This window comes from Pan paniscus, chromosome 20 (genome assembly GCF_029289425.2).
Source record: "Pan paniscus chromosome 20, NHGRI_mPanPan1-v2.0_pri, whole genome shotgun sequence".
In the NCBI taxonomy this organism is placed as follows: Eukaryota; Metazoa; Chordata; class Mammalia; order Primates; family Hominidae; genus Pan; species Pan paniscus.
Window position 1 is genome coordinate 10,658,149 of NC_073269.2, and position 26,370 is coordinate 10,684,518.

Sequence of the window (26,370 nt, forward strand, 5' to 3'; positions counted from 1 at the left end):
ACATTTAAAACATTCATGCAACAAGGGACATTATCAGGGCTGGGTGCGGCAGCTCACGCCTGTAATCCCAGCTAGTTGGGAGGCTGGGGTGGGAGGATTGCTTGAGCCTAGGAAATCAGGGTTACAGTGAACCAAGATCACACCACTGCACTCCAGCCTGGGCAACAGAGTGAGACCCTGCTCAAAAAGCAGACATTATGAAGAATGTAAAAAAAAAAAAAACAAAACCTAAAAAAGGGGAAAAGATATCTGAAATCACATACCCAAAATATTTAAAGAACTTCTATAACACAACAACAAAAACAAACAACCTAATTCAGAAATGGACAACGGGCTGGGCATGGTGACTCAAGCCTGTAATCCCAGCACTTTGGGAGGCCAAGACAGATGGATCACTTGAGATTGGGAGTTCGAGACCAGCCTCGCAAACATGGCGCAACCCCATCAGTACTAAAAATACAAAAATTAGCCGGGCGTGGCGGCGGGAGTCTATAATTCCAGCTACTCGGGAGGCTGAGGGAGGAAAATCACTTGAACCCAGGAGGCAGAGGTTGTAGTGAGCCGAGATGGCGCCACTGCACTCCAGCCTGGCCAAAAGAGTGAGACTCCATCTCGGAAAAAAAACAAACAAAAATGGGCAATGGATATATCTAGACATTTCTCGAGAAAGAGATACGTGCAGCCAGCAAGCATGTGAAAAGATGTGAAACATCACGGGTCATCAAGGAAATGCAAATAAAAACCTCAACAGTTACCGCTCTATACCCTAGAGGATGGTTATAATTTTTAAGAAACAGAAAACAAGCATTGCTGAGGATCTGGAGAAACAGGAACCCTCACACATTGCTGGTGGACCTATGATAGGATACTGCCACTGGAAAATGGCTTAGCAGTTCCTCAGAAAGCTAAACAGAAAATTACTGCATGAGCCTGCAATTTCATTCCTAGGTGTATACACCCAGAGGAACTGAAAACGGGCACTCAAACAAGTACAAACACACACACACACACACACACACACACACACACGTTCACAGCAGCACTATTCCCCATAGCAAATGGGTAGAAACAGCCCAAACGTCTATCCACAGATGAATGGATAAACAGAGAATGGTATAGCTGTCCGTCATTCTGCGTAGATTCCATACTTTTGAATTTACCTCCTCACTGAAGTTCATTTGCAAACCCCAAACTGATACTGTCAGTTTTCACAGTCATTTGCAGACACGCCCAGAACAGCAGAAAGATTGAGCTGCCCAACACGCATGTTCCCAGCAGATGTCAAGCAAGGCAACGCTGTCGTCTTGCTTCGGAAAAATTTCTTCACAACACACATGTATTACTTTGCAATCAGATGAGGCCTTCCAAATTCTTTTTCCTTGAGAGAAAGGAGTGATTTTTCTGTAAAAGGACATCCTACCAACAGGTCAAACAAAATGCGGCCTCAGTTACGTTCTAATGCCTAACACTGCATAAAGCACAATTCCTTCATTTTACAGGCGATGCCATATTCAAGGTCAAGTGCACTCGCTGAAAAACCCTCATGCTTATACAAGAATAGAGCTGTCGGAGAAAGCACCTTTTCTGCTCCGGTCCTAGAGCCACACTCGCTGGAGAAGCCAAACAACATCTTTTTCATTGCAGGACCCTCAACCTCCTTTGGGCCCTCTGAGGTCTGAGGCTCCCTTTCTCCACTGAACTTCCTTGCCCAGACTGACTGGAAGGAGCTGATACCATCTCAACAATGAACGGATGAAATGCCTACTATGTGCCAGGCCCCGGGCCAAGTGCTACACCTGCTGTCTCCCTCTTAATCTTCCTGATGCCTGAGAAGCAGACGCAGCCAGAAACCCCATCTTATGGATAGACAAACTGAGGCCCAGAGGAGTGACCCACTCACGGTGACACAGCCAGGCTCTGAGATTGAACGCTGGCGTGTCCACCTCCAAACTGTGGTCTCTGCAGCTCTCTCCCTACCCAGTCTGGACACACCAGCGCCTCCCCAAACCCACCCCGTCACCAACCTCTGTTTACTCCTTATTCCACTTACCTGACCTCCCACCGAGGAGTAAGCCATGGCTAACCACCAAACGCGAGCCCTGGCTACACCAGGTAGAAAAACCGCCAGCAAACCCATGCACTATGACCCTGTCCCTAATCGTGTTCCAAATCCTGCAGCCATGACACACTCCTATCCCTGGCACCAAAACTCTTCAAGCACTGTCATTCTAGGTCATGCCTGTCTCAGGTATTTGGACAACTGGTGTGTGTTTACAAAGAGCTGGTTCCAATCCTAGCTCTGCCAATTTCTGAGGCTTGACCAAGTGACTCGGGATCCAGGATCTCCTCCACCTGTGGACAGCACACACACCACTGCCGCTGTGAGGAGGACCTGCATCCCTGGACCTTGCCGTGGGGCCACTGGTACTCCCGGTGTAGGACCCTCTACAACCACCCCAGGAAGAGAGGGTTCCCAGGCAATCGGGCACATGGTACACTGAAGTGGCTGGCCTCTGTCCTGAGAGAGAGGGAGTGCTGCGATTCTCAGCACAGGCTCATGGCAGAACTCCGGGCCCAGCTATGCGGCTTCTGCAGGAATTATTCAGACAAATAAACACCATGAAACATGACTTAAAAAAAAAAAAAAAAAAAAAAACACACAGAAAAACTGGCCATCCTCCAAAAGGGCTCAATGAAAGCACATGCTGAGATTTGAAAAACCTGCTACATCTAAAATGGGAGAATTTTACTATATGTAAATTATACCTCGACAAACTAGACTTAAAGAAAACATCTTAACCCAACTATGTTACCATGGGTTGCTGGAGGTGCACACGCTCCTGCTGAAGGGCACCGAGGGAGCTGGCACCACGCTTGGGGCCTTCCAGAGGAACCAGGCAACAGGAGCTCTAGAGGAACATGGGGTCCCATGCCCCCCATGCAACTACACGCCCCCACACCCTAAATGAAGCCCCCAGGATCCCAAAAGAGCAGGCAGGGATTCAGAGAGGGCTCTCTGCCCTCTCGACACCCTCACACAGGGGAGGATGCTGGGCCCAGTAGTGACAATCCTATGGTCAAAGGGCCCCCCGGCTCCCTTTCTCTACAGGGCCAGGATGCAAGGGTGGAGCTTCAGGAGGTCAGGACAGAAACAGCCCTGGAGTCTGCATTTCAGACTCAGTTGAGTGCTGCAGGACACAGCAGGTGGGGGCACCTGAGTGGCAGCCACTTAGGGCCCCTGCTGCACTGGGTACAGTGGCACCACACAGTATGGGTTTCTGCCACACTTGGGAGCGGCTGGCCTGCATCTCGCCTGAAGTTGCCCCTACTAAGCAAGGATGACAAGCAGCAAACAGCACTGGCCAGGCCCTGCCCCACCTGCCTCCGAATCCACGGGCGGCCCACGGCGGAGCCAGGCAGCAGCCGGAGCCCCTGGCCTGAGGGCGCTAGGAAGTAGAATGGATGCCACCAGTCCCCAGGTGGCTGAAGGCCGTGTCAGGGACCAGACAGGTGTCTGGGAACACAGACAACCTCACTGAGCTTGGGCACAGTGGCAAGTGCCTGTAGTCCCAGCTACTTGGGAGGCTGAGGTGGGAGGATCGCTTGAGCCTGGTAGGTTGAGGATACAGTGAGCTATGATTGCACCACTGCACTCCAGCCTGGGCAAAAGAGCAAGACCTTGTCTCTAAAAACAAAACAAAAAATGCCTTGCTGGCCCAAACTGCTTCTGAACTTCAGAGGACCTTAATCTAAGTCACCCCAGAGGCGAGTTTAAACTGCCCATACAGATGGTGGTTCCACAACCCACCCGCTAGAATACCAGTGCCTGGGCTGTGGAGCACCTTTGCAGATGGGCTCGAGCAATCCCCTCAACCGCCCCAAGAGGGGGCTGCTGTTCTCATTCCCCTTCCATACGCTCACCGGATACAGCTGGGGAGACTGGGAGCCCGGGCACACACCTGGCAGAGGGGTGGCCCCATAGGCCCAAGGGCAGGGACCACTCACCCCACAGGAGGCCCACTTGCAGGCAGGTTCGGCTCTTCTCCCAGCGGGGCCTCAATTCCAACAAAGCCTCAGAATGACCTAGGTTTCTGTGAACTGGACCCCGGGCGAGGCCTTGCATCTGAAATCGGCCAAGCTGCACTGGCTGAAATGTCACCCGGCTCCTAGGAGGGCCGCATGCCAAATGCCTCTCCTCAAGGCCCTTCGTGCCAGGGGGTTTGTGGAAAAGTGGAATGGCAGCCACGCAGCCCGGCACCGCCAGGTACAAACCAGGGACTCAGTAACCAAGCGGGGCGGCATCCACAGGCCTCCCAGGGACACCTCCTTCCCCAGCGCTGCCTCCATGCCAGGCCAGCTGCACTTGTGGGAAAGCAGCCGGCCATGGACAAGCCACAAGCCAGGAAATGTCACTGCTGGCCCTGTGGTGACACCTGGGAGGAGGAGCAGGGGCAGGCTCTGAGTTGTTTTAATCATTAGGCCAAAAAAAAAAAAAAAAAAAAGTGAAAAACTACAGATGAAAGAAAAGAAAAGAAAACCCCCTGGACTCCCACCACCCAGATGACCCGGATGACCCACGCCAACATTCTGGATAGAGATAATTCCTTTTTCCTTTAAGTATTATATGTGTAGCTTGCTTCGTTAATTCTGAAGGTCATCAAAGATTCTGCCCAGAAGACGCACCGTAATCGGACCGTAATCAGATATTGATGCTATTTCCTGATCTCAGTGACTACACACGGCCCGGTTATTAACCCTCTAGGACCGTCGAGGAAGCTGGCCCTGACAGGGGATGTCACTGCTGGCACATTTTCTAGGCAACTGGACAGGAGGTGGCCCAGCAGCTCCCCTAGAGAAGCAGACCAAGGGACACGCCCACCTGCTGTCATGAAACCAGCCGTGTCCTGGCCCCCACGTCCCCAGGAATGGAGATGGTGACCAGCACTCCCTGCAACACTCACTGGAACGCCTGTGCACGGGCAGCGGCCAGTTCTCTGGCCTGTTTTGTGAACTGCCGTGGCACCCGGAGCAGGGGTCCCCACAGAGAGGCATCCTGCTTGCTCCTCTCAGGAATCCTACCTTGTTTTTGAAGTGCACCTCGATGGGCATGATGAAGCCAGCGTACCCCGACTCCTCTACTTTGTAGGGGGGCTCCTTGCACACTAAAAAGAAAAGGAAGAAACACACCCATCAGCTTCCCGCCTGTTTCAGGCCCAGCCGCCAGCGGCAGTACCGCACCCCTCAACCCCACCACCTCCTCACAGGGGCTTGGCTGGCCTCTCGGGGGTGGCTTTTCAGGAGGTTAAGCCCCTGACAGGGTTGACTTCCACGGCAAAGGGATCTTAGGAATAAAACAGCAGGGAAGAAGAGGAGAAAGGAGACTTGGCCACCGGCATGGTCAGCAGAGAGTGAGAAGGAACGTTAGCCTGTCATCGGGATACTTGCTCCTGCAGAGGACGAGGAGGCTGAGGCCAGAGAACGCTGCACAAGTTTGCCCGACTTGGGTCGATGTCGGTAAGCGTGACCTGGGTGAGGTGTGAAACCCAGCAGGGAGGGCCACACACTCTACTGTCACCACCTCCAGCACGGGGGCTGAGCACCTGCTGCACCACGGACACATGCACTGGGAGACGGGGGAGCCCCAGGCGGCTGGGACCCTCCTCCTGGGTTCTAGTTTAGCACCTAATAAGAGCATTCCCAAGTGACGCAAACAAAACCCCATTGACCCCAGAGATTAAAAAAGAAAAAAAAAAGGCCGGACACGGTGGCTCACACCTGTAATCCCAGCACTTTCGGAGGCCAAGGCAGGCGGATCACTTGAGGTCAGGAGTTCGAGACCAGCCTGGCCAACATGATGAAACTCCGTCTCTAATAAAAACACAAAAATTAGCTGGGCGTGGTGGCACACACCTGTAATCCCAGCTACTCAGGAAGCTGAGGCAGGAGAATCCCTTGAACCCCGGAGGCAGAGGCTACAGTAAGCAGAGATTGTGCCACTGCACTCCAGCCTGGGTAACAGAGCGAGACTCCATTAAAAAAATTAATAAATAAACAAAGTGCAGCATGGGGCCAGGCACCTGAATACTTAATCCGAACCTGGGGAGGAAAGCGGAGGCACAACAGAGGAAGGGTGGCCTGTCGCCAGCAGAGGAGGTGCGGGCATGGGCAGTGGCCTGGGATTTGCTCTCAGACTCCACCCATGCCTCGTCTTCTCCCCACTCGCCCATAGTCTGAATCCCACCCAGCCACAAAGGCCCACAGCAGGGCCACCTCCTTCGAGAAATAGACCCCATGTCCCTCTGCCTCTGACCTCCAGGTCACGTGCTTCCCAAATCTACTGTCACATCTTATCTCATGGTCCCCACCCCTTCAAGAAGGAATCCTGTCCTGTGACGGGTACTCCAAGCCTGAAGAACTTCCATCCCCCCAGACAGCGCCAAGAGGGACGGCAGTCGGCCGGCCGAGTGCTTCAGTTCAACCAGGGGAGAACAGGGAGACGCACCGGCCCACTCTCCTGCCTGAGAGCCCACAGGAAGCAAGAGGACAGGAATAAGGCCATGAGAGTGAAGGCAGAAGGGAGGAGATTCAAGCCACCTGCGAGTTTCTGAAAGGCAGAAGTCGGACGAGGACACGATGGGCAAGGGGCAGGACGAGGAGGCGATGGCTCAGAGTCTGCCATGGGGGCGCCGCAGGGCAGGGACAGCCACTGGTGCCAGAAGGCTGAAGGTCCTGGACTGGCTGAGCGGAGGGCAGGAGTGAGGATGAAAGCTGGGGGAGGGAAAGGGAGCACGGTGGGGGAGGAGGGTGGGAGCAGGGGAGCGACTGCCACTGCGGGGCCTGAGCTTCTCCCTGGGGTGACAGCAATGTTCTGGAATTAAGACAGCGGTGATGGAATCAGTGGTCATGGCCGCACAACTATGTGAATATACTGAAAACGCTAACTGAACACATTACAAGAATGAATTTTATGATGTGTAAATTACATCTCCATAAAGCGGTTATTAAAAAAAAACAAAAGGGCAAACTGAAAGGCTGTGTTGGGCACAGGAGCCCTGGGATCCCTCCCTCCTGCCCATCCTCCTGCCCGCCCATTCCCCCTCCACCCCTCCCCACCCCAGGAAGTTTCAGGTTTCCCTCTGGAGAAATTGAGATGCCTCTGTGTCTCAAGGAGCCAACTATCTGCGGGAAGCTGAAACTTGTAGCGTGGAAACCAGACCCCGAGGAAGGCCTTCCTCATTAGGAAATCAGGAGGCCCGTGAGCCTTCAGGCCTGTGGATAGGCAGAACCCACCCTCCCATCACAGAACGCTCAGGAGCTCCCACCAGGAGGAAAGAGCCCGAGCAAACAAATAATTTGGAGACCACAGAGAGCTTGACAAAAAGAAAGAAAAAAAATAAAAACCAAGAGTCAATGTCCTCAGATTCAAGGAGATATATATCCAACAAATAAAAATAAGATACTTCTAAAAGGGGAAATTACAGCCAGGCACCGCAGCTCACACCTGTAATCCTAGGCACTCTGGGAGGCCGAGGTGGGAGGATCACTTGACACCAGGAGTTCAAGGCCAACCTGGACGACATTCTCTACTAAAAATACTAAAAATTAGCCAGGCGTGGTGGTGCGCACCTGTAATCCCAGCTACTTGGGAGGCTGAGGCACGAGAATCACTTGCACCCAGGCGGTGGAGGTTGCAGTGAGCCAAGATAGTGCCACTGCCCTCCAGCCTAGGTGACTGAGCGAAACTCTGTTAAAAAAAAAAAGAAAGAAAGAAAGAAAATGAGAATCCCGGAAAGAAAAAAAGAGAGGAAATAAACAGATGGAAGGAAACTGTCAAATAAATAGAAGGAAACTTTCAGAGCTAAAATGAAAGACACTCAAATGTCACAAAACATAGTGAACAGCAAAAAAAAAAAAAAAAAAAAAAAAAAAAAAACCCATGATGTCATAAAGCAAGCGTCCTAAAAACATCCTAAATGTTTCCACAGAAAAAAACAGGTCACGTATAATGGGATGAGGACCGAATGGCATCAGACTTTCCAGAAGATACTAACACAACGCCTTCATAGCACTAAGTGATATATACTCCCAAAATGTTTGGGAGCAGGAGTGTTGTGAATTTGGGATTTTTCAGACTTTGGAATATTCACATTCCTCTGGTTCAGCATCCCAAAAATCCAAAATCTAAAATGCTCCAGTGAGCATTTTCTGAGCATCATGTCAGCACTCAAAAAGTTTTGGATCGGCTGGGTGCAGTGGCTCCCGCCTGTAATCCCAGTACTTTGGGAGGCCGAGGAAGGCGAATCACCTGAAGTCAGGAGTTCAAGACCAGCCTGACCAACATGGAGAAACCCCATCTGTAATAAAAATACAAAATTAGCAAGGTGAGGTGGTGCACGCCTGTAATCCCAGCTACTCGGGAGGCTGAGGCAGGGGAATAGCTTGAACCTGGGAGGCGGAGGTTGCAGTGAGCCAAGATCGCGCCATTGCACTCCAGCCTGGGCAACAAGAGTGAAACTCTGTTTCAACAACAACAAAAAAAGTTTTGGATCTTGGCCAGGTGCAATGGCTCATGCCTGTAATCTCAGCACTTTGGGAGGCTGCAGCAGGCGGATCACCAGGTTAACAGATTGAGGCCATCCTGACCAACATGGTGAAACCCTGTCTCTACTAAAAATACAAAAATTAGCCAGGGGTGGTGGTGGGGGCTTGTAGTCCTAGCTACTCAGGAGGCTGAGGCAGGAGAATCGCTTGAACCCGGGAGGCGGAGGTTGCAGTGAGCCGAGAACGCGCCACTGCACTCCAGCCTGGGCGACAGAGTGAGACTCTGTTTCAAAAAAAGTTTTGGATCGTAAGCCGGGCATGGTGGCTCACGCCGGTAATCCCAGCATTTTGGGAGGCCAAGGCGGGAAGATTTTAACCCCAAGAGTTCAAGACCAACTTGGGCAACAAGGTGAAATCCCGTCTCTGCAAAAAATAAAAAAGTTAGCTGGGTATGGTGGCAGGCCAGTAGTCTCAGCTACTTGGGAGGCTGAGGCAGGGGGACTGCTTCAGCCCAAAGGTCAAGGCTGCAGTAAGCTGTGATCACAACACTGCACTCCAGTCTGGGTGGCAGTGCAAGATTCTGTCTCCAAAAAAAAAAAAAAAAAGTTTTGGATTTCGGATTTTCAGCTTAGGGATTCTTGACCTGTAATTCCCAAACCACAAAACTACACCCAACCAACCATTCTACTGTGAGAAGAGAATAATGGCATTTTCAAACATGCTAGGACTCAAAGGGTTTACTGCCCACGTCTTTCTTATAAATTTTTTTTTTTTTTTTTTTCTTGAGACAGAGTTTCTCTCTGTCACCCAGGCTGGAGTGCAGTGGTGCGACCTCAGCTCACTGCAACCTCTGCCTCCCAGGTTCAAGCGATTTTCCTGCCTTGGCCTCCCGAGTAGCTGGGATTACAGGCATCCTCACTGCCCCTGGCTAACTTTTTGTAATTTTAGTAGAGATGGGGTTTTGCTATGTTGGCCAGACTGGTCTTGAACTCCTGATCTCAGGTGATCCGCCTGCCTCAGCCTCCCAAAGTTCTGGGATTACAGGCATGAGCCACTGCGCCCAGCCAGAAATGTCTTAAGTAATCTCTTGGAATATTACTTGAGACACTGCTCTACCAAAACAAGAAAATAAACCAAAACACAGGCCGATAAACAAACCTCAGGAGAACAGGAGAGAAAAGGCCCAGGGTAGTGGCTAAAGGGGTGGCTGGATAAGAGTCCGTTGTGATTAGAGAAGGAAGGCACAGAGAACCAGCATGAAACACTCAGAGGACTTTACAAACAAGCCAGAAAGCCAGGTAAGGCGGCTGACACCTGTAATCCCAGCTACTCCTGAAGCAGAGGCGGGAGGACTGCTTGAGCCCAAGGAGTTGGAGTTCAGTCTGGGCAACACAGCCACACCCCCATCTCTAAAAGAATTTTTTTTTTTTTTTTTTGAGACATAGTTTCGCTCTGTCGCCCAGGCCGGAGTGCACTGGCGCGATCTCTGCTCACTGCAACCTCTGCATCCCGGGTTCAAGCGATTCTCCTGCCTCAGCTTCCCGAGTAGCTGGGACTAAAGGCACGCGCCACCACAGCCGGCTAATTTTTTTGTATTTTTAGTAGAGACAGAGTTTCAGCATATTGGCCAGGCTGGTCTTGAATTCTTGACCTCAGGTGATCCACCCGTCTCGGCCTCCCAAAGTGCTGGCATGAACCACCGCACCCGGCCAAAAAATTAAAAAAAAAAAAAAATTCCACAGAATAAGTGAAATGACTGAGAGAATGGGGGGAAAATGAAGGTATGCTAAAGGCACAGTGCAAAAAGGAGAAGTAAGGGGGTATTCCAAAAGCCACAGACCAAATGTGAAGCAAGCTAAAATAGGGCCAAATTTTAACCAAAAATGACCAAAAAGAACCCGTTTCACACGGACCTGACTTTGAGCCTTCTCTCTGGAGTGGCCCAGAGTTCAGGACATGGGAAACAGAGGCTGAATGAAGTCCTGCCGTCCCAACCAGCCTGATGGTGACAGCGTCAAACATGTCAACGCCGCCTACTGCTAGTTCCCAACTCTTACAGTCAATCTATCATCGGGGAGCGGAGGTCTTGGTCTTCATCAATAAGCTTAACAACGTCCATTGTAGCCTCAAAAGGAGGGGTGCAGCAGGGTCAAAAAGAGACAGGGTACTGGTGGCCTTGCCCTCCTCAGTGGAGAGTCAGAAAACACTAACAAAAGCTGACCAGGTGCAAGGGTCCATCCAGTCATCAAACACTTATTAAGCACCTACTGTATCCCTGCAGGCACCGAACATGTAGCAGCAAACAAAACTGACAGAAACCTCTGACTTGGGGTGGGGAGAGGGATGGACAAGAAGAAGAAGTCATATGTACGAGATGTTAAGATGGTGCTAAGGAGAAAACCAAAGCAGAAAACAAAAAGGCTAAGAAGCATATGGCTGTGTGGGTGTATTGGGCAACGAAACTGCGATTGAGCCCAGGCAGCCAGAGGACTCCCTAAAAAGGGTGACGTGGGACTCTTCTGTGAAGGATCCCAAAGGTAAACAGGCTCACATCATCATTCAAAGTCACAAAGACAACCAACGCAAAAGCGAGTCACTGGACTATTAAAAACTTAGAGAAGACAGTGGATAAAAGGGGTACTTTGGGATAAATTCTAACCCTTCAAGCTGGTAAATCAGTAAGTATTGTCTACATTTAAAAAATCAAGAAATAAGAAGCAAATGAGCTGGTATTAAGAGGAGTCCAGAGAGGGCTAGGAAGACAGCCCCGGGGAGGGAGGACTAAGGAGGTCAGGAATAGCAACTTTGTACCTTACATGTTTCTACCCTATTTGATTTGTGATAATGTAAGCCGGGGCGGAAGTAAAAGATACTTTTTAAGTACCTCAAGTATCAATCCAGAGGCTGGAGTGCTCTAAGAGGTTCACTCCCTCTCTAAAGTTTTATTCAATGCCACAGAGTGTGAGCTGGAAATTTACTTTCTGATACATTTGATGGGGCCGCTATCTGCCTCCAGGCCCCACAGACAGACTGCAACAAACAGGGCTCAGCTACTAATTTAAAGGCCGCCTGCAAACTGACACTGAAGCCTGGCATGGTGGCACGCGCCTGCCAGGAGCTCAAGACAAGCCTGGGCAACACAACAAACAAAAAACAAAAAACAAAAAACTAACCCTTAAGAGTGAGCCCCACTCACCACCCCATCTTCCAGGTACTTGGAGAAGGTGCCATATCAACGTGGTGGGGAACAAAGGTGAAATCAACAGCCTCAAAGTGGACGGAAATCAGCGTCCGGGGCCCATCCCTGTGCTCCAGGGACAGAGAAAAGGGGAGGGGTGAGGGTGTTGGTGAAGAAGTGGAGTGGATGCCATCAGAGAAAGGAAAGAGGGCCTGGTGCAGGAGGGGCAGCCAGGCTCCTGCTCTGCCAACGTGGCACAAAAGCAGCCACAGGCAACACCTATGCGGACGGGCATGGCCATGCACCAATAAAAACAGGCTGCACTGGCAGTGGCCAGACCCAGCCCACAGGCCAGCCTGCCCACCCTGCTCTAAGCACAGGCAGCGGCCTGCCCCCTGGGCCCGTCTCCCCGTCTGCAGAAGAGGGCTGTGGCGAGAAGAAAACGCGATCCTGCGCACGAAGCGCTGGCCAGGAAGTGCTCGATAGATGGCATGTGTCCCCGTGATTAGGAAGCGGTTTATGAACATCTGCCGCTGTCAGGAGCCCCGCAGCCATCCTCTAAGAGGCTTAGAGAGGGAGGAAGGAAAAGGGGAAAAGGTGAAGACTCAGGAAAGGAGAAATGCAGAGGGAAAGGGAAGCCGCAGGCTGAGGGAATCGCAGGTGGGCATCCCTTCAGAATGACAAGCCTCTACTGCTGTCAACGCCCGTCACTTCCCCACTAGGCTGCAAACCACTTACAGGCTCAGGGCCAGGGTCCTGGGTCCCGGGTCCTGGGAAGCTCTTGCTTCAACCTAAGCACACCCACGCTTATGCAAGGCTCACCTCCCGTGGCCCCTGGAGCTCCCGGGACCCCCGTATTGCAGGGTAGAGGGGTCACCAGCCCAGCCAGGGCTCTTCCCACCCTGAAGTGCTTCCTACAGAAAGTCCCTCATTCCTTTATCAAGACATCACCCAAGAAGCATTTATCGAACCCCTGTGATGTGCTGGGCTCCGGGCTTCACACTGGCGACTCAGCGGTAAGAAAAGTAGACGCGGCCCCAGCCCTGATGGCGCTCACCAGACCACCACCTCACTCTCCGATTCCCCACCACAGCCTTTCCCTAGGGCTCACTTCCCCAGGAGGGCATCCCCGATCATAAACTGGGTGACTTCCTGCCTGTGCCCCGTCACACTGCACCCTCCAGGAAGGCCAGGGCCCCCACGCCACAGGTGGAGACGCTGACAGAATACACGACTGAAGCACTCGTGCTGAATCAATGACGGCCTGAGGCTTGAAGGGAGAGGGAAGACACGGAAGAGAAAAGACAGTGGTGACATGAGCTCCGGCATTCTTTCTGCCCCAAATATTGGGAATTCTTCACATGGCACACAAACAAACATAGGCCCGGTCGGCAACTTCCTGATCACTCACCAGCCGGCTGACTTCACCTGTCCCACCCATGCCAACCTGGCTGTGCTCCCTGGCTGCTTCCCAGAGCCCGGGTCTAAATCATGACACAACAGACCGCCACCACCTCCTTCAGTTTCTCCTACGACTAACTCAACAGCTGGAGGTGACACGGCTCCAATGCCCCCACGCCGAGGGACGCAAGCTGGAACCTCACGGTTGGAGGGGTCCTGCTGCTCCTGAGGGAGGGGTGGAGCCTGGCCTTGGGAGGAGTGAAGACAGATGGGTCCGTGCTGTGGGCACTCAGGGCTTGAGGCCACTCACCACGTCTGGGCTTGGGGAAGCTGTCGTGCAGCCAGAAGACCACCTTCTCCACGAAGTGCTGGATGTCACATTGCTCGGGGCCGCGGACAAACACCATCCAGTCGTGGGTGAACCCCTCCGTGGTGGGCTTCTTGCGCAGTTGGGCGCGATGCCCCAGCTCTAACCTCACCTGGACGGTGCACTGGAGGAGAGAGAGGTGGGGAGATGAGGTCAGCACAAGCCTCCAAGCAGGGGACTGTCCCCTTACCCACAGAGAACTTTCGATAAAGACCCCCAGCAGTGCAACACGCTCTCAACCCAGTGAGCAGCACACAGACGGCTTCCTATCGCGCCAGCACCTTGCCGCAGACTCCCCGTGCCTTCTCCCCTCCATACTCCCACACAGACCCCGTGTCTCCTCTCATCCGCCGCCTCATCCTCAATTCCACCCGCACAGCCTCCTCACCGGTCCCCAGCTCAGCCCAGCTCACTCCTGCCTCAGGGCCACCGCACTGGCCTAGGATCCTCTGCTCCGGAGACTTCCCACACTGGCGCCTCTTGTCACTGGGCTCTCAGCTTGGCTGTCCCTCTGCAGGGAAGCCTCCCCTGACCACCGATCCAAAAGCATCCACCACCGCTCCCATCACTCTATCATAGAGGATGCTCTTCCGTGCACTTTCACTATCAAAAGTCATCTTGCTGATGGCTGTCGGTGTCTCTGCCACCTAAGCTTGTTGACTCCAGCATTTTCATTCCCACGCACGCATCACAGCGCCTCCCGGAGGCCCCTCTCCTTTCCCTAAGTCATCAGCTACAACACTGGCTTTCAGTTTCAAAAGCAGAATGGGAGGTTCCCAAGAAGAAGGCAGAGGCCAGCCTGCGGCCCCCTGGTGACCGGTCCCAGGTGGACCCGTGGCCTGGGCAGCCCAGCTCCCTCCGCTGAGCACATGTCGTGTCTTGACACTTTGCTCTGAAATACAAGGCAGCTCAGGCCAGTTCCACGCCACTGAACACAAAGTTGCATGCCTTCAAAGCACTCTTCATACCTAGGTTGGCCAAAACCACCAACAGGGAACCTACAGTAAATATCTACCCTGCTTTGTAAAAACCTCCCCAGACTTTTCACAGATACGGCCCTGACACCCGCTATCAAATACAAGAATGTTACAAAATAAAGCAGCAGCCAAGTGCACACTTGCTTCTAAGTGCTGAGATAGCCGGGAGCCAGCCAGACCATGGCCTGAGTCCCACACCCTCCCCTGACAGAGCCGCCCTCCCGGGCCCCAGACCAGACAGCTCCCATCTGCGCCTTTCCACGCCATCGCTCGGCAACTGGCCAGGTGTGTCCCAGTGGCCGCAATCCCTCCAGTACCTGTCTCTTCTTTGGCATTTCGAGGCCCCGTTCAGACCCCGTCACCTGGCTGAGTGCCCCGGCGCCTGGCCGGCTTCCCTCCCTCTCCGTCCCCCTCTCTGAGCTCTCAGTTGTCACGCGATGGAGCCGCTGGGGCAGGCAGTTCCTATCGCCCCCACCCCTGCCCGCCATGTTAAAGCTTTCCACGGCTTGTCACTCCCTCAGAAGGAAGCCCGAGCCCCGCGCACGTCTTCCACGCGTGTATTTCCTCAAGTCTGAGACGCTCGTCTCTTTTCATGTCCTAACCCTTTTGAAGTCAGAGTCCAGCCTGCACACAGGCGCACACGTGCACACACACACACAGAAGCTGCTCCTGAGTTGGTGGCGCTGTCCTGGTATCTCAGAGTCCCAGAACTGAGGAAATGCAGGAAACGCGCACATTCCAGCTCAATCCTACAGCCAGCCCCAGACACACCAGGAACGGCCACCCCATCTCTCTTCATCTCTTCTAGTGCCGCAGCCTGGGTGCCCTAAGCTCATTTCAAAACCCTACTCATCTCAAGTCCTGGCTCACACGCTGCCCTGTCCAGGGCCCTTTCTGGTAGCCACGCTGGAGACCAACCTTGAGTCCCCACAGAAGCCCGTGGGCAGCTCCACGGGAGCCCCTTCATCCCATCCCCCGCTCCTGGGTTGTTGACGCAGCCCCCAGGGCCCCTGTGAACTCTCTGAGAGCAGGGACTACATCTTGTTCTTCCTCTTAGCCTCTATCTTGAAACCACGGGACAGGAGGCCTGGACGATGCTGGATTAATTAAACCAGAGAGCCTCTCAGGTCAGGGAGTTCTAAATGCTGCTTTTGGAGATGGCAGGGCCATGGTGGCAGATAAGGACAGGCCAGTTCCAGCATGTGGAAGAACTGGCCAGAGAGGCTGAGGGTCTGCGCGCACAGCAGGCCAGGTGTAAGAAATGAGGTGGAGGCGTGCAATTTCTATTTGGCAACTTAAAAAGTAAACTGAAACATGTACATGATACAGATATACAATTTTTATTTGTCAACTAAAAATTAATTTTTAAAAGGAAAGGGGGCAGAGGGGATTCCCTTGGCTCAGGACGACTGTCCCTCTGGAGTTCCCTAGGAAAAGAGGGCAGGGACTCCCTAGGGACCAGGCACACTGCAGGGGGTGCCTGGGATCAGGCCGGAGACAAAAGAAATAACCCGTCGTCGTAAGTGGCTGACGGATATGGGAAACGGTCTCAGAGTCAAAGCCCCCCGGCCCTCTGTGTAAGGCCTGGGGTGCAGGCAGAAAAGGGCAAATGGCAAACTAACGGCAACCCCAGCCCATGAGGAGGCAACCAGAGGGAGTGGCTGGAAAAAGGGGTGAACACAGCCCAAAGCCACAGAACTGACAGGACCCGAGGGTGGAGGACATTCGGGTAACCCCAAGATCCGGGCAGCAGGGACATTCACGACCCCAGTGTGGGAAGAAAGTGGGGATGGACGGAGGATCAGGCGCACTCATAAACCCCCGGCGCTGTGGATTCATGAGGATCTCAGGTAAAAGTACCCCCACCAAACACACGAGGTGAGGGCTGAGCACCGGCATGGCAATACTCAGGCCAAGCACGAGTGTCTGCCTGAACACCACCGCATTCCAACAAACCCAAAACAACACTGACATTAGCCCCGAGCGGCGTGACCACCCTCTATGCTTACACGCCTGCGCCTCTGCCTTTTTCGCTAGAAAACAGGAAGGCAACCCCTGTCCCGCTGGGAGCATTACAGGTGAAAACTAAATGTACATACACATCATGGGAACAGCACCAGGATGCGGGAGAACGACCCCTGCTTCTGTGGAGCTGACTCCCACACAATGACAGTGTCTCCTCGGAATCGCTTATTCACTGACCCGGCCACTCAGACCTCGGCCGACTTCCCGGCATTTCTGATGACAGGGAGTTCCTACCCAGGGCACGCAGGCGGCAGAGCAGTTATTGTGAAAGAGTGAAAGACCGCGGTTCCACTGGAGAGGGGGAGGATGGAAGCACCAGAACTCCACCGCAGTGGCCAAAGTAAACAGGAAGGTTCCGAGGCAGCGATGGGTAATCTTTGCAGCCGGCAGGCCGGGCCCAAAGCGCTGCCCGGGCGACATCGATGCCCTGGGGGCTGGCGCCAACTTGAGCCTCAACACCCACTGTTAAGGGCACACCCCAGACTTGGCCAACAGATGCGAAGTTCGGGTGCCTGGCCTGCTGCACCCAGGGGACTGTGGAGCGCTGAGGGGGGCACTCCCCGGAAGGGTTGGAATAACAGAGTCTCTGCTGTTGTAGTAAAAAAGGAATCACGGATTCAGTAGGACGCTCAAGCCACGTCAACGGGAGGCAAGAAGTGGAGCCCCGGCCAACGCGTTTGACTTGTCAGGTCATGATAATTTATTAGCACAGCTAAGCCAATTCCATAGCCAAGGGTAACCACCCCCCTTCCCCCACACCACCTGGACTCTTTCCCTGGCCATTAGGACCAAAGAATTGAAGCTAATCAATTAGCTGTCTCTCTAGGAAGGGTGCCTGGCTGCAGAGGTTAAGTGACAGGCTCTCCAGAATGTCTTAGAGTGAATAATCTGATTGGTCAGTGGCTCTCCCCCAACTTTATCCCAGCAAGTTCCTTCAAGGCACCAGGAATGCCTGCTGCTGGGAGGCCACTTTTTTGGAACCTCTGGAATGGACGGCTGGAAATGAGCCGGGGGGCTGTGGTCTCAGGGATTTCCACTTCCCTGCACCTCTGGGACCACCCTGACACCCACTCCCCAACAAAAGCCCAGGATAAAGGGGAACCTTCCAGGACCGTCCCGGAAAGAGCTGTCCGTCTCACTTCTGGGAAACCATCTGAAAGACAGCGGACGGAGGGATGGGCACGAGCGCTCCGAGGGCCATCTGGGGACAGTTAGGCTTGGGCAGAGGGCCTCAGCTGGGACACTGCCCTCTCTCCAGGCCAGCTGGCAGAGGCCACTTAGAACCAAAGGGCCAAAATCCCAAATCAGGCAAACCAGGCAGCCTCTCGAGGGCAGCTTCCCCGGGGCTTTCTCAACACAGCGTGCGGTTCTCCCCAGGTGTGGGCTACAGCGGCCCCCGCCTGGCAAAGAGCCGCGAGCCAGCCTTGTTCCAACAGCTTCACACAATTCCTTCAGCCGATGTACCCCACTTCCTGCAAGCCCTGAAGGCAGGTCTTCAACAACCAGTTCATCTGAAGATTTCCCCTGGTCTTCTGGTGGGAATTCTCAATAGATGCCCTTCCTCTGGGAACTTGCACTTCGCCCAGTGGTGGAATTACACCTGGAGTTCGGCTACTGCATCTAATTCCCTCGGAGGCAACGATCCCCTCCCCTCCCAGGAGAGAACACTGAGGAGTCGTTTCCCCCTTCAGCCTAAATTGATTTTGAGGTCCTCCTGGGCTGAACATGTGCACGTGTGTGAGCCACACATGCACAAACAGGAAGAGGTGACGAGGCTTGGGCGATCCCATGGAGCGACGGCAACATGAGACCCAATAAAACCCCCTGCGGAATCTTCTCCCGCCAGGCCCAGTCGGGGCCCTCAGTGGTAACCACTGAATTAGAATGTAAGAGATGGGGAAAGACAGGTGCCCCTCCGTGACAGTCCTCTGAAGCGGAGAGCTGCCCACCCAGAAGGCAGGGGCCTCTCAATGACAGGTACCTCTCACTGACAGGTACACCGGGTCCTGGTCCCCTGACTGCTGGCACACTGGGGCTAGGGGCCAGCACCGCCACCCCTCTTCTGGCTCCATCTGTCCTCGTCCCTCTGACCCAAGGCACAATGACAAAGCGATGAGAAGGCACTCAATGAATTTCTCTCTGGAAACTCTCTAAGAGTGGTGTGTAGACCACCTGGAAATGCAAGTTCCCCTTTATAGGGTCTGCAGGTTCCTGGTGAGACTGACTCTCTGACCACATTGTCAGGGGAGGCCTGGGACAGAGTATTTACGAACCAGGAGCCCACAGACGTGTAGACAGTGTACCGGCTATCTCCCAGGTTCTCCAGGGGGGAGGGGGAGGAGCCTTGGTGGACTTTTTGAATGTGCACAACCCCAATACAGGCATCTGTCACCAGACCAGGTGGGCCTGGCTGCAAAGGGACTGATTCCTAGTTACTTGTATTTAACCAGCAGCTGGCAAAGCTGAGTGCAAAACCTCCCATTACGAACCACAACGGGCATAAAGGGAAATGGGACTCTGGTCCCTGCCCTCAACTGCTTCACAATATAATCACTTTAGGACAAAAAAACTGGCAGGTCAGCTTTCCAAGGAGTAGCTTCAGAGCTGGGAGCAGGTGAGAAATCTGTCACACCTCAGCCAGCAACCTGGGTAATTCGGAGATTTTCGGGCAGGTTTGGGGAGCAACCGAGTTGCAGGAGGAAGAGTCTACCCACCCTTGCCTGCTGGTAGGACTTCTGAGCCTGCGTTTCCACATCTGTGAAATGGGCCCCTGGCATCAGAAACAAACTTTCCCCGCTGAAGAACATCATTGTGAGGCAGCTGCTCTCAAACCCAAACCTAGGAGAGCATCTGCAGGACCAGCAAGCAGCAATTCGAGCATGGGGGTGCTCCCTGGTCCTTTTGAAGAATGTGACCGCCCAGATGCTGACACCACCTCCCAGCTCCCTAGGCAGCCCCAGTCCCCGTGACCTGCTCTCAGGCCCTTTCCCAATCTCTTTTCGGCATCTGCTCAGCCTTATCCTTGTCACGTCCCAGTCCCCTCCCCCGGCCCCAGCCCAGGAAACAAACCACACTCCTTCCAGACATAACCCTTAAGTGAGCAGGGAACTCGCTCATCCCCCTGCCAAAAAAAATACAAATACCACAGACAACACCAGCACAGACTTGGGGCGGAGGGGGAATCAAACATGCCGGTTACGGTTGGGGCAAAGAGAACCAGAAAGGCATTTTCCTGGCCATAAGGAAAAGATGTCAATGCTGAGAAGCTGGGAGCCCAGAGCACAGTGGGAAATCCTGCTTCTTAGGGGGGTCTGAAAGTCCTAGAGAGTAAAAGAGGAAGGCAAAAAGAGAATCAAAGCCTCCCAAAGCCAGCGACTGGGTGGAAAGCTGTGCTGTTTCCCACTATAATGAGGCACTAACATTTTGTGGCATCTGGGGGGCTAGTGGGAACGGAAGCCCAGGTTCTGCTCGATTCAAAGCATTTTCCCTGTGCCAAGAGTCCCGCAGGGACACTGACCGCCAACTCACCTACTTGAGTAAAAGATACCATTCTCTCCTGTTTCCCCAGGGGCCTCCGGCTCTGTGAGGAAGGGACAGAGCCCTTGGGCCTCTCTCAAATTTGCATGAAAGCTTTGCTGGGGAAGCTAGAATCAGACTTTGGGTCCAAACACACTTCCCTCCGGGAGCAGCTTCCCTTGCAAACACTTCTGCAAGGAGGGAGACCATCACCATCGACGGAACTTTCTGCGATGATGGAAATGCATCTGCATTGCCCGACAGGGTGGTCAGTAGCTCAGTAGCTCAGTAATGGTGGTTACTGAGCGCTTAAAATGTGGCTGGTGCGATGGAGGAACTGAAGTTGTCATTCGAGTTAGTTTAAATGTAAATCAGCCATAGATGCTGGTGACTGTGGTACCGGGCAGTGCAAAGCCAGCTCTCTCCCACACCTGTCCACCTGAGTGAGACCTTTATCTCCCTCTGTCGCAGACCAGGAATGCCACCCATTTCCACCATCCCACTTACATAAGTGACAGCCACCCAGACCTCCAGGGTTCCACACATCACAAGGGGAACAGACACGCTTCGGCCTAGGACATCTCCCCCAGGGACTAAGGAAGGAGGAAAGGGGCCATACCCTATGCCTCTGTGTGCCCAACGGGACTTGCCCGGAGGCGGGCTTCATTGAAAGTGTACACTAAAGGTATATTTCATTTGGGTTTTTAACTCAATACAGATTGGAAGCAACAAGCTCTGTCCCTTCAACGGAAATCAACTCACACCACGCCGTGGAAATCCACCAATCAACTGCTGCAAACTCTTCCTTACCTCTTAAGAAGAAGGCAGCAACACCCAAACCAGATGGGAAGCCATGGGAACTGGGTGCCAGAAGCATGAGACACCTGTCTCCATGACCCTGTGCCACAGGCGCCGAGATGGGCAGGAGGGAGGATTCTTGCCCCCCACCCATGAAACCACACAGTCAGACAGTGCCACTTCAGTGGCGCCAGCAGCCAGGGACGCCCCAACCTGCCCTCTCTAACGGCGGAGATTTTGGCTGCCACCCCCACAGCCCCACAACACCTTTCCTGGCCTGGTGCCCCTGAAAGCCAGGGCAGCAGAGGAGGAGAAAGAAATGATCCCATGTTGGGGGCCAGCAATGCTTCTGGGCTTGAGGAAGAGGGGTAGGGGCTTGGGTATTGGAGAAGAGGCAGCGCAGAGTTGGGTAAAGGGGGTGCCAGGGTGCAGGAAGGCCTCGTGTTTATGAGAACCAACACAGACCAATGGGGAGGGGCCGTCCAGAGCGTTTAGGGAGGTTGGGGAACCCACCCACCCTGGGTTTCAACTGAGGCTGTAAGATCCTGGGGGAAAAAAAACAGAAAATGAGGTGGAAGGAGGGAGAGGGTAGTGGCTGAAAGAGACATCAGGACTCATCAGGCTGATGGGCGTTAGATGAAGTGGGAGATCCTGAAGGCAAAGGTTGTACAGGAGACTGCAGGACTGTGACGTGACGAACCAGCCTGGGAGGGAGATCTGGACTGGGGTCAAGTGTGGGGAAGCCTAAATCAGGATCCCAGGGGCGGAGAGGGCCCAAGCTGAGGGGAACAGCAGGCCATCAGTGACTCAAAGGTCTGGGGAATCCAGGTCAGAGAAGAAACTGCTCCCGGTCCTGGTCTCAGAGCAGAGGGTCTGAAGGTGAAAGAGACAGCCCCGCCGGGTCCGAGGGAGAGTGACGAGGGCCTGAAACTAGAAGGGGGCTGAGGCGGCAGGGTGGGTCAAAGAAAGAAGTCTGAAAAAGCAAGTACAAAGAGAGGGGACACTCCAAACAGGCCTGAGTCCCTGCAGCAAAAGACCGAAGGCCAGGGTCCTAGGGAGTCAGAGGAGCTCAGGCCAGGGCTGGGGTTGGGGGAGAAAGGGATGCCCTGGCTGCAGCCGGGGCAGGATCAGACGGGAGAGAAGGCTCAGGTCCAGGTAGGGGATGGGTGGAGATAAAGCTTAGGCTGGGCCTGGGTTCAAGGAAGAGAGACGCCGCAGAGCAGGGTCCCAGGGGGCCGGGGACGCCTCATATCTGAGCTGAGGTTGAAGGGAGGACAGGCAGCAGGTTGGGGACTCTGGGAGTTTGAGGCGACTCGGGGACAAGGGTCCAGACAGGAAAGGAGACAGTGACTGGCCCTGGACCTAGAGAGGGAAAGGTCTACAGGGCAGATCCGAGGGGTCCCGGGAGGGGTCTGAACAGGGCCCAGATCCCAGGAAGTGCCTGGAAGGAGCTCTGGGCCAGGCTGAAGTCCCGAGAGCTGTCTTGAGGTCCCTAAGCCGGGCTGGGGTCCCCAGGGGCGTCCCAGGTGGATGCAGGTCGGACTGGCGTTCCGAGGGGTCTCCCGGGGGTCTCCGAGCCAGGCTGGGGGGTCACCAGGGGCGTCCCAGGGGGCTCCGGGCCCAGCCCGGGTCCCGAAGGGTGTCCGAGGCGCCCTGGCCGGGGTCGCGGATGGGGGAGGGGCGCCCCCGCCCCACATAAAGGCCCGGGGAGCGGCGGGCGCGCACAAAGCGGGCGGGCGGGCGGGCGCGGAGCGGGGAGGCCGGGACCGGGGAGGGCCGGGCTGGCCGGCGGGCGGGAGGGGGCCGGGCGGGCTGCGCTGGGGCGGCGCGGCCGCTCCTCACCTGATTGTCCATGGCTGGCGCCCCGCCCCGCCCCCGGGCCCCGCGTCGCTCGCCGCCGCCGCCGCCGCCGCCGCCGCTCAACGCCGCCCCGCCGCCCTCATTGTCTGTCAAGCGCCGCCGCCGCCGCCGCCGCCGCCGATCCCGGCCGCCCGCTCGCCCGCCAGCCCCGCGGAACCGGAAACCACCGCCAGCCCGGGTCGCGCACCGATCACGGGCCCCCGCCGCCGACTAGGGCCCGCCGCATCGACTGACAGCCACCCGGGCCAATCGACGGCACGGACGGCCGCTTGTGGCGCGGGACTTCCTGCCTGGCGGGGGCCTGCCGGGCTGCGGCCGGAGGGACGAAGCCCGCAGCCAATGGGAGGCCGGGACCGGAGGGGCGGGAGGAGGGAGGGAGGGAGGCGCGAGGCGAGCCTGGCGGAGGGGAGCGCGAGGTGTGCGCCGCACGTGGAGGGGGGCGGGGGCGGGACGGGCGCGCCGCGCCTGCGCGCTGCGGCCCGCAGGGGGCGCTGCCTTGTGGCTGGAGCCTCCAGGGCGGGAGCGTCCCGGGGGCTGCAACTGAGGTTACGGGTTCGAGCCCTGTGGAGGGATCCCCCAGCCCCCCGGTAGGGACACTTTTGTTTCCTGACCTCATGATGCTGCTATGTAATGGAACGAGCCCTGGGCTCTGGAATTGGAGATTAATTTTCTTTTCTTTTCTTTTTTTTTTTGAGACACGTCTCGCTCTGTGGCCTAGGTTAGAGCGTACTAGCACGATCTCAGCTCACTGCAACCTCCACCTCCCAGGTTCAAGAGATTCTACTGCCTCAGCCTCCCGAGTAGCTGGGATTACAGGAGCTCGCCATTATGCCCAGCTAATTTTTGTATTTTTAGTAGAGATGGGGTTTTGCCATGTTGGCCAGGCTGGTCTCGAACTCCTGACCTCAAGTGATCCGCCTGCCTCAGCCTCCCAAAGTGGAGATTAATTTTCTAATCTTGCATAATCCTTGGCAAACCTGGTCAGCCCCTTCTTCACCTTTCCCTGAGTCTCAGTTTGTGCATCTGTGAAATAGGTTGAAGAACAGTACTGTATGATTCTTCATGCTAATTTGAATGATACAAATTTGAAATCGTGCTACATTCAAATGACCCAAGAGAGTCACATGTTTTCAGTTAGACACGAAGAATAAGTTCTGGCGATCCATCACACAGCAAGGTGACTACATAATAATGTTATTTTATATTTTAAAATTGCTAAAAGCGGCCAGATGCGGTGGCTCACGCCTGTAATCCCAACACTTTGGGAGGCTGAGGGGGGCGGATCACCTGAGGTCAGGAGTTCAAGACCAGCCTGGCCAACATCGTGAAATCCCATCTCTACTAAAAAAAAATACAAAAATTAGCCGGGCGTGGTGGTGTGTGCCTGTAATTCTAGCTACTCAAGAGGCTGAGGCAGGAGAATCGCCTGAACCAGGGAGGCAGAGGTTGCAGTGAGCTGAGATCATGCCACTGCACTCCAGCCTGAGTGACAGAGCAAGACTCTGTCTCAAAAAAGAGAAAAAAAAGAAAAAAAATGCTAAAAGTGGATTTTGACTGTTCTCACCATAAATAATTGATAAGTATATGTGGTGATGGATATGTCAATTAGCCTGATTTGTTTATTCCATAATGTATACATGTACCAAAGCATCAAGGTGTACCCCATACATATATACAGTTATTATTTGTCAATAAAGATTTTTTTTTTGAGATGAGGTCTCTGCTGGAGTGCAGTGGCACAATCGTGGCGCACTGTAACCTAGAACTCCTGGGTTCAAACAATTCTCCCACCTCAGCCTCTCAAGCAATTAGGACTGACTGCAGGCTCATGTCACCACGCCCGGCTAGTTTGGTTATTTATTTATTTATAGAAAGAGCGATCTCACTATGTTGCCCAAGCTGGTCTCCAACTCCTGGCCTCAGGCAATCCTCCTGCCATGGCCTCCCAAAGTGCTAGGACTATAGGCATGAGCCACTGCGCCCTGAACAAAGATATAATTTTTAAAGAGAGAATCTCATGTTATCCACAAAATTTTAAATAATACCCATCTCTCAAAAAACTGTTTTGATTTATTGAGGATCACAAAATTTTACAATGACCTGTAAACTGTGTTTATGTGGGAAATAGGCATAACCCCATTTTTTCAGGACTTTATAAGCCACTTGTCTCTTGGACATTAGGACTTCTGCCTGTGATTTGGGGATCCTTGTGCAGTTATTTTAATTCCTTCTTGTCATTAAAAATCGGGTTGTCATTTACAAGAAAGAAACAAACCACCCCATTAAAAAGTGGGCAAAGGACATGAACAGACACTTCTCAAAAGAAGACATACATGCGGCCAATAAGCATATGAAAAACGCTCAACATCACTGATCATTAGAGAAATGCAAATCAAAACCACAATGAGATACCATCTCACACCAGTTGGAATGGCGATTATTAAAAAGTCAAAAAACAACAGATGCTATCAAGGTTGCAGAGAAAAAGGAGCACTTTTACACTGTTGATGGGAGTATAAATTAGTTCAACCATTGTGGAAGACAGTGTGATGATTCCTTAAAGACCTAGAGGCATGAATAATGTTCAACCCAGCAATCCCATTACTGGGTATATACCCAGAGGAATATAAATCATTCTATTATAAAGACACATGCATGCGTATGTTCACTGCAGCATTATTGACAATAGCAAAGACATGAAATCAACCTAAATGCCCATCAGTGATAGACTGGATAAAGAAAATGTGGTATATATACACCATGGAATACTATGCAGCCGTAAAAAGGAATCAGATCATGTCCTTTGCAGGGACATGGATGGAGTTGGAAGCCGTCATCCTCAGCAAACTAACGCAGGAACAGAAAATCCAACACCACATGTTCTCATGTATAAGTGGGAGCTTAATGATGAGAACACATGGTAACATAGTGGGGAACAACACACACTGGGGCCTGTCAGGGGGTGTGGTGGGGGGAGGGACAGCATCAGGAAGAACAGCTAACAGAGGCCAGGCTTAATACCTAGGTGATGGGATGATCTGTGCAGCAAACTGCCATGGCACATGTTTACCTATGTAACAAAACTGCATATCCTGCACATGTATCCCTGAACTTAAAAGTTGGATTAAAAATAAATAACCCCTCTTTTAAAAATCAGATTGTTGGGGCACACGTTCTTGGGATCTCCTGTGAGCTGTGTCATGGGCAAAAAGTGATAAAATTGTTTAAAAACGAAGAAAAAATTGAGGCGGGAGGATCACCTGAGGTCAGGAGTTCGAGACCAGCCTGGCCAACGTAGTGAAACCCCGTCTCTACTAATAATACAAAAATTAGCCTGGCATGATGGTGGGTGCCCATAATCCCAGCTACTCAGGAGGCTGAGGCAGGAGGATCGCTTGAACCCGGGAGATGGAGGTTGCAGTGAGCCGAGATTGCGCCACTGCACTCCAGCCTGGGTGACAAGAGCAAAACTCTGTCTCAAAAAGAAAAAGAAAAGGGAAAAGAAAGAAACAGATTGTTTTCTCACTTAAGTGTCAGTCAAACATTTATTAGCTAGTGGGGCCAGTGTTTGCACTGAAGAACAAACAGCACCAGAAAATGAGTAACTTTGGAATGAAAGTAAGTCCAGATTAAAAACTCTAAAGAAGGTCAGGTTGCTGTCATGGTAACACCACCATGCTTTTTAATCAAGGGCAGGTGGTGCTGGA

The 26,370-nt window shown here is 53.4% G+C and overlaps 1 protein-coding gene across 5 annotated transcripts in view; it reads right to left on the reverse strand.

The window, feature by feature from the left end:
- Positions 1-22,849, reverse strand: part of MLLT1 (MLLT1 super elongation complex subunit) — a 69,728-nt gene extending 46,879 nt beyond the window's left edge. For 2 of the 5 annotated variants that reach the window (XM_034945991.3, XM_034945990.3), the window contains exons 1-3: positions 14,782-14,967; positions 13,431-13,611; positions 5,080-5,162 (exon numbers count right to left, since the gene is read on the reverse strand). In XM_034945991.3, the coding sequence (XP_034801882.3) occupies positions 5,080-5,162; positions 13,431-13,611; positions 14,782-14,952 (435 nt within the window). In that variant the 5' untranslated portion in view covers positions 14,953-14,967. Of the gene's footprint in view, positions 1-5,079; positions 5,163-13,430; positions 13,612-13,875; positions 14,082-14,781; positions 14,968-22,645 lie in introns of those variants that run through there. The other 3 variants (XM_034945992.4, XM_055104062.2, XM_034945993.3) reach the window with 3 other exon arrangements.
- Positions 22,850-26,370: the final 3,521 nt, after the last annotated feature.